This window comes from Polyodon spathula, chromosome 40 (genome assembly GCF_017654505.1).
Source record: "Polyodon spathula isolate WHYD16114869_AA chromosome 40, ASM1765450v1, whole genome shotgun sequence".
In the NCBI taxonomy this organism is placed as follows: Eukaryota; Metazoa; Chordata; class Actinopteri; order Acipenseriformes; family Polyodontidae; genus Polyodon; species Polyodon spathula.
Window position 1 is genome coordinate 4241016 of NC_054573.1, and position 8511 is coordinate 4249526.

Genomic DNA, 8511 nt, shown 5'->3' on the forward strand with positions numbered 1-8511 from the left:
GAAGGACACGGAGATGCTGACGTCCATCTTCGCTGGGCTAGAGGAATCCTCTTTTCATTCACAAACACGGGCTTCAAATCGCATTTAGCACTATTCTGTCTGAGCTCTTATATAAAGCAGAAAATTGACATTGTCCCGGAACTCAAACAACAACAAAAAAAAAATCATAAAATATTACTTAAAAAAATAAATACAATCAAAAAAACATTTTAAATACTTTAAACAGCAGGCGCCTCCATTCGAAGTCTGCAGCCAGCTCTAAAACAAAGCAAACTTTACTATTTCCTGCAGCAAAATCAAAGCGTCACTAGCAGAAGGAGTGCCTTGTTGGAACCGTCCTGTATTATTGGCTAAACCCATCTTGCGAGACTGATTGGCTGTCCTCCCTGCCGGTGGTTAAGAGGTTGTGATGAAGAGGGTTAGGCGCTGAGTGTGTATTATAATAAAATGAGCGTGCATTATAATAAAATGAGTGTGCATTATAATAAAATGAGCGTGCATTATAATAAAATGAGCGTGCATTATAATAAAATGAGCGTGCATTATAATAAAATGAGCGTGCATTATAATAAAATGAGCGTGCATTATAATAAAATGAGTGTGTATTATAATAAAATGAGTGCGCATTATAATAAAATGAGATTATAGTGAGATTATGCATTATAATAAAATGAAGCGCTGTATCCAGTTTCATAATCTTCCCCTCGCCACCAGCCTTTGCTTCGCCAGCCAATCAGTCTCGCAAACTGGGTTTAGCCAATAAAGCGCAAAATTTCCAGTCAGTCCCGCCTTCTAGTAGTGACGCGCTCACTTCAGTACAGGAAAAACAAAATGCCTTGTTTTTATAGGGAGGAGAGTAGGGCTGACAAATAGTCCCCTTTCTGTTTTATTTAAGAACTCAATTTGAAGCCCGTGTTTGTGAATGAAAAGAGGATTCCTCTAGCCCAGCGAAGATGGACGTCAGCATCTCCGTGTCCTTCCTTCAAGACGAGCTCGCCTCTACCGTCGAGCACGCAGTGAAGGCGGCTGTTGACACTGTCTTGTGTGAAATCGCCAAAGTTGTCGGCAGCAAATTGACTGAATTTCAGGTGGAAATGGCTGGAAAGCAGAAAGAGAATGAGATTCTGAAGCTGAGGTTGGAAATATCAGAGAGCGAGTTGAAAGCTGTGCGGGAATGCATGGGCGCTGCAGGTGCAGGCATTGAACAACCTGCGGCATTGCAAGGTGAGATTTGTATCTATTGATTTTAATTGTATTGTTTGGTCAATCCAACATCTTAAATGGTCTTTTGCTGTAAAGGTATTGCTTGGAATTTCTCTTAGACACTTTTAGGTTGATTATGATAAGAGCTGTAATAACAGGGCTCTGACCTGTTGTTGGTTGTAACCAGTAATTAAGGCATAGATGGGTATTAGTCTGCAGACAGTAAGGTCCTGTCCACGTTAGCGCTTTATAATCCAGTTTTGCATTCAAAACCTGTTTAAACGTGCTTAACTGGTTTGCATCCACACTAAACACGGTTCATAAATGAGTTTGACAACCGAGTTTGAAACCTACTCGGGAGGTAGTCTTGAGTCTGGTTACACAGTATCCTTCGATCCCCCCCTGTGCTTTGAGGTAGTAATGTTACCTACATGTTCTATACTGTGCATACATAGGGACGAGAATAAAGAAGAGGCAAGACCCAATTAAAATAAAAATAAAGAAGAGACAAGACCCAATTAAAATAAGAGGGGGTGGAGATTGGCACACGAGAGGTTGAAGGAGGAACTGCAGTGGTGCTGGAGTAGTTGTCTATGCCATATAAACGAGTGCTTATTGCTGACAAGGTGTTGCTGGTGCTGCTGAACGAGCAGGGGCGGGGGTGCGAGTGAAAATAGTAAGTAAAATGGCAGTGTGAAGTTTCCAAAAAATGAAACTTGACAGAAACAACAGCTCAGCTGGACTTGGTTTCTGACCGCAGGCGCTTGCTGTGGAACAGTGAAGGGGCTGATGCTCAGTTGTAGGTCGGAACGTCAGCTGTGGGGATCGGAAGTGCTGAACCCGAAGAGACTGTGATTAGTGCCGAATAATCTGATTACAATAGACATAGCAGTCACCAAACATGATTTTGGGAAAAACTTTTTTTTTACACATTCTCCTCTCTACCACATATAGTATGCCTGATCCTGTTGCAACTTGCATATGAAAGGAAATGTTGTGGCCTTTCATTTGATAAGTTACATGCTTGTAGCCCAAACTATCCAGTAGTTAAACATACGTAAATGAAAACAGTGAAAAACAGGTGGAAATAGGGCTGAGTGTAAAGACTTAAAAACAAGAAATTGAGCGCTGGTTAAAAAGAAAAGCACCTTTTTCTTCTGCTGCAGCAAAAACGTCACGTCAGGCAATGGCAAAAGGAATGGAGAATGCGCTGTCTCACAGGGATGAACAGCTTTAGGTCTACCCTACTTGTCGGAAACCAGAGGTGTGGTCACACTTACTATTACGCATTTTATAGTTTATATACGCAAAATATGCGTTTTGTTTGGCCTAAAATTTTGGACCCCCCCCCCCCCCCCCTTAGCATAGGAGGGAAATCCCCACAACACACAATGAAATTCAAGCCCTGGTTTATAAGTTAGCTGAAGTTTAACTAAAGAAGACAAGAAAAAAAGTGTCAGATAATCACTGATTCACGCTATAATTCTTGTAAGAGCAAAAAATAGAGAATACAGTCAATTACGTGATGTTCAAGGCAGAAATGTTGCGGAGGAGAGAGCAGGAGGAGCAAACATAGGGGAGTCAAGCTGGTTGAGTACTGTGCTGGGTTTGTGGCAGGAGAGCGTAGAATAGATGGTGTCAATTTTGTTCTAAAAGAAAGAGGATAAATCATGACAGGTAAGAGGGGAGGATGAACGGGTGATGTATTTATCAGTGGCTTGATGCAGGATTTGGTCAGAGGTTTTAAAGAGAATATTGGGTTTACTGTGTCCCGTGGATATGATTACTGAGAAGTATTTCACCCTGGTAGCAGCGAGCGCATGCCTGTAGCTACTGAAGTGATGGATCCAGATCTTTGTGAATCGTTTGTCCGGACAACCTCCACTTGCGCTCAGACTTGTAGCAGATAATCTTAAGCAGTTGAAGTTCGAGGGTATACCATGGCCAGTTACAGTGTTTCTTCACTGTTCTGGTTGTGAGTAGAGCAGAGGTAATAATAATAACAATGTACAGTATGTGTTTAGCAGAGACCACTTATCCATGTTTTGTCCTATATAGATATGTAAAGACAGATTTCTGGTTTTATTTCCAACTATCTTATCCTCCTTGTCTTTCGCTTAATTTTATTTTAAATCAAAATTTACCATAGGGCAAAACATTAGGCATGGTAATAATGACATCTCTTCAGCAAAACTCATGCCTCTGCTAAGTGTGATTTAGCATTATTAAGTTGAACTCCTTTGCCTAACCTCAGTGCCCTCAGGTTTTGCTTTTCGGTGACAATCGTACATAGTTATTTTGCTGTCAAAACATTATTTTGAGTGTTTGCCAGACTGTGATCATGGATTTAAGTAAAAGAAGAGATTGTGTTTTTTTTTTTTTTGTTTGTTTGTTTTTTTTTTACAGAAATTGGAGACTGCTTTGTCTAAAGAGAAAAATGATTATTAGTCGTCAGACTTCAAGGAGGGGATTAGACTAAACTATCATCTCTTTAGTTATTTTATATATTGACTGATGAGCTGGTAAATCTACACATTTACCGGTTAATCTATAGATTTACCAATTTTACACATGAACCGTAACGTTTTTTTTTATATCTTTTAAGTTTAAAATTATTAGTAAAAAAATCTGCTAAATTTGTTTCTGTTTCAACCTAAAATATGTTTGACCACCCTAAGATTAGCACCCAGTACTTTGATATTAATTCAGAGTCTGTATATGCATCAAGGGGATTTGATGAGTAGTTTTGGCTAGATGTATGAGCACCATTGTACGTTCCAGTAGGATCTGCGATGAAGATTGCTACTTGCGGCTGCTGTCTGACTCGCAGGTTTCTGGTGAAAATCTGCAATGTCGCAGCCCTGCAAAAGTTTTATGAAACTATTTTTTATTTATTTCCAAGGTGCTTACAATTGCAAATTATCGCAAATCGCTTTTTTGAAACAGGCCCCTGGTCTAACACATACACACAATATACAAGGACCAGCCATGAAATTAAACAAACAAATGGAATTGACTGAAACATTATTGAGGTAGAAAGGGTGAATGTGACGTTGTGTTCCACCCATAAAAAATAGCTAAGGAACAGTAACTTTAGATGAATACTGCAAATTATTGAACCCAGCAATCTCTGATAAAGGCAAATTACATAGAAGGTTTAGAGTTGAAATACATATTTGATAATTGCAAACATATGAAGCTTGCGAATGTGGGTGGGTTGAAATGTTATTTTTAGTTTTTCAAATTTCAGAAATGTATTTTGGCTTCAGTGTGAGGTATTGATCACCCCTCTACACAAATACTTTAGAAGCAATGTTGGATCCAACCTCATTCCCAGCTCACAGCCCTGTAGTATCTTGAAGAGTACCAGTCACTATATAGGTCATAATTCATGACTTGTAACTGGGCGCCCAATATTTTATAATGAAATTAAAAACTGTGTCGCAAATTGTTCCACTGGAATGACTCCATTACATCTCTCAGCAGCATTCTGACAAGGGGCTGGCTAGCTAGTAAGTAAAGAGTTACAATTTTGTACAATTTTTGTTTCCCACAGATCCCATCGAGAGCCACGCTGTCCCTGAATCTGAAGCAGTTTACAAGCAAGAGGAGCCCTTTGAGCAGGAGTGGTGTGCCCGTCTAATGCAGGTTACAGAGCTGGCGTTTGTTAAAGATGAAGAGGTCCCTCAACAGGAATGTGTTCCCATTAAAGAGGAATTCATTGAACAGGAATGTGTCCCCGTCGCAGAGGAAGTTCATAATGATTCTCCATCTGAATGTGAAGTGGGATTTAGAGGTAATCCTACAAAGCAAGCAGCATTGAGCTGCCTATTAATCTTGCAGAAACTGGGTACTGAACACTAGTAGTGTGCTTAAGATTGATATTTTAACCAGCTGCCCAACCACTATATCAGTGGCTTGCTACATAACTGCCACTGAGGCACCTGCTAGATGTGCAGCCGCTGCCATGCTTCTTTAGAATGCTGTTAGACCCCAGCGGTGTCCAGTCCCGGTCCCGGAGGGCCGTTCCGCTCCGTGTTCCACTCCGTGTTACCATGTTCTGAATTCTGTAAACAGTTTGGAAATGATATTCTGCAAGTTCTAAGATTTTTAAATGATAGATGGTTTGATGGTGATTAGATACAATTTGAATAACTTAAACAAGGTTGTGCATTATTTTAAAATTGTAGAAACTGACTCAGAATTTCAGCATAGCAGTCTAAACCCGACCTTGAAATGTTAACCACTCCCTAAAACTATAGTTTCTCGTAAAGTGTATGTTTCTCCAACAAGCGTATAATAGAAATAAACAAAAGAGGAAAAAAAACAAATTTTGTCCTTGCACCATTTGATGGACCCTACTGTAAACGCTGCATGCAGTTTGCTAGAAAAGCAGTATAAATGCAGAGAGACTTAAAGTCCTTTAAAAATCTGGAGTTGATACAAAACTGAAAGATCAGGAAGAATCAGAATCCCACAAAGCAGCAGTAATTGTTGGCAATGATTTCATATCTGTGATGCAACTAACTAAAACACCTGTACATCAGGAGTTGGATTCAGCTTATAGAGAAAGAGTGGGGAAAACAGGCAAAAGCTATTTTTATATTTGAGAAACTCCCAAGCATTGCTTATTATAGTTGTACTCTTAGCATGTTATTTATATTTACTTGCAAATGTGTTCCAAACTGCACTGACTGGAACATTTCCTTTAAGCATGTTTGTGACAGGCTGGCGAGTGGATAGAGGTCCAGAGACAGGCTGCAGTTTAAAAAAATTACACTTTTATTAACAATTTAACACAAAATAAAAGGGCACAAGGGCCAAAACAAAGGTATTTAAGCACAAATAGAAAGACACAGAACAAGACTTACAAAAATAAAGGTTTCCAGGCTGGGCAATGCCTTCACTGGATCAGAAAATAATAAATAAATAAAAAAATAAAAAAATAAAAAAATAAAAAACCACAAACAAACATCAGCTCACTTTCTCAGCTCCCACCTCCATCTTATGGGAAGCTGAGAGAGGGGGCAAGTAGATTTTTAAGAAGGACAATAGATTTCTAGCAAGTTTTTAAAAATAAAAATTCCATACCCCTGGAAGCGTGCTAGTGATGCCAGATCCGATCGGGTTGCTTAGCATCACCAGAAGAAGCATGTCAGTACAGCACCTGCATATAAATCTGATCTACTTTTATTTCACTAAGTGATAGTAAGTGTGGTAGAAATCAGTGACTGGTAAATGTGAGTGATATTAATCGCAGTGTTATTAATCAAAGTGATATTCTCAGGCCCTTGTCCTCATTGACACCCATTGTATTCAGTGTGGTGAGAGTAAACAGAGGCTGACATGAATGATATTAAGCGGGTTTGACTGTATTCTCTAAATATGCAACCATCACAGTTCAGTCTAGGAGTTGCCATGTTTATGACATGAAGTCCTGATTAGAGTGAATGTGGAAGAATGCTGTACAGTAACCTTTGTCTCTTCTCTTTATAGAATATGACTCCACTCCATCACCACACTGCAAAAACTCTTCTAGTGGCAAACCTCAGCACAATAAACACAGAGAGACGACACTCCAAGAAGAAAATGTGAAGAAACTGAGAACTCACTCAGTTATAATCCCTTCTTTGCAAAACAGACCCCCTCTTACTATGGAGAGTACAGAGACACCACATTCTGCATGTTTTAACAGTTCTGAAGCCCAGGGCAACTTGAAGACCTTGTCTCATTCTATGACAGGTGGGAAGAGCTCCTGTCAATTAGGCTCTGATAAGACTCACGAGGGAAATCGCACAGGAGGGACTCCATTGCCCTGTGCTGTTTGTGGGAAGAGTTTCAAACATTTATCACATCTTAAAAGACACCAGCTAACTCATACAGGAGAGAAACCTTATCACTGCACTGAGTGTGGGAAGAGATTCAGTCAGTTAAATGACCTTAAAAGACACCAGCGGATTCACACAGAAGAGAAACCTTATTGCTGCTCTGTGTGTGGGAAGAGTTTCACGCTGTTAGGGAATCTTCAAACGCACAAGCGCATTCACACAGAAGAGAAACCTTACTGCTGTACTGTTTGTGGGAAAAGTTTCAGTTTTTTAGCAAACTTTAAAATCCACCAACGCATTCACACCGGAGAGAAACCTTATCACTGTGCTGAGTGTGGGAAGAGATTCAGCCACTTAGTAAATCTTAAAAGACACTATCAGATTCACACACGTTTCTAACCCTATCCCTGCACTTAATGGGGAAAGACGTTCAGTCAGTCAGAGGCTCTTGAAGGGTTCTCAGAATTTCAGACACTTGAGGACCCCGAAGTCTGAGTAAGTTTGACTAAAATACAGAAACAGTTACTGAAAACAAAAGAATAAAGTGACATGGCAAACTGACTTGACTTCATAAATGATAAACTGACTTGATAAATAGGGTCACCCTTGATCACAAACTCACACTCATGAATGGACTTTATGAAATCCTGCATCTTGTTTGGGCCTTTCATCATCTTGTGGACCGTTCTGGTTGTGTTTTCTCACGTTAGTAATCTAGTCAATAGATTGTAATTATGTCTGCAAGTTTCCCTCCTTTACTCACGCATTGCTTAGCCTCTCACATGTTTTCCGTGGAAAACTTCCCCGGTACCTCGAGGCACGGCGCAGTATAGCGCAGTTATCATGCGGGGCAGCTTGAAGAGCACAGACAGTACTTTTTCCAGGGTGTGCCAGACAGTGTGAATGTAATGGGTTATATAGCGTTTCTCCTGAAAAAAATGATTTCTGCTTGGGGTTTGTTTAGTGCTGCCCTCCCTTTCTTGGGTACTGTATTAACAAATGTAGGCTACTGTATTTAATATGAGTTTGTTGATTGACTACGAGACTGCAGAAGCAAAACGTCTATATTAAAAGTATTAACTGCTATTTTAATTGAAATGTTGGTTAGTTTAATTATTATTGTTGTTGTTCTTATTCTAGGGTGAGATGTAAATAAAAAAAATAAATACACATAAAAAAAAATCCCTGAATAGTATTGCAGTTTAAATAGCATTTAATATGGGCAGGGAAAGTTTTTTTTAATTTTTTTTTTTAATTGATTTTTTCCTTTCGTAGTCAATCAGCAAAGTGTATTTTTAAAAAAACAGTATTAAACACAGCAGATGTACTCATTTCTGCATTTCTTGTATAGCCCATGATTGCAACAGCTTTTTAAATTACTCTTCCATGCAAGCGATCCATGTACAATCAAACATATGTTTTTGTCATTTGTTATACAGCCCTATGTTTTATAAATATAGTTTAAACATATTTTAAGTTG

The 8511-nt window shown here is 39.2% G+C and overlaps 1 protein-coding gene across 1 annotated transcript; it reads left to right on the forward strand.

The window, feature by feature from the left end:
* The first annotated feature begins 810 nt into the window (after positions 1–810).
* LOC121304971 (zinc finger protein 436-like) lies at positions 811–8302 on the forward strand. The gene is made up of 3 exons (XM_041236430.1): positions 811–1224; positions 4760–4999; positions 6700–8302. Exons 1-3 carry the CDS (start codon positions 954–956, stop codon positions 7428–7430), a joined length of 1242 nt encoding a protein of 413 aa, XP_041092364.1. The 5' UTR covers positions 811–953; the 3' UTR covers positions 7431–8302.
* Positions 8303–8511: the final 209 nt, after the last annotated feature.

Bases quoted from the DNA above. Each gene is read 5' to 3' on its own strand.
- LOC121304971 (XM_041236430.1), top strand. From the start codon at position 954: ATGGACGTCAGCATCTCCGTGTCCTTCCTTCAAGACGAGCTCGCCTCT. The intron at 1,225-4,759 runs GTGAGATTTGTA...TGTTTCCCACAG, and splicing joins ACAACCTGCGGCATTGCAAG to ATCCCATCGAGAGCCACGCT. The intron at 5,000-6,699 runs GTAATCCTACAA...TTCTCTTTATAG, and splicing joins ATGTGAAGTGGGATTTAGAG to AATATGACTCCACTCCATCA.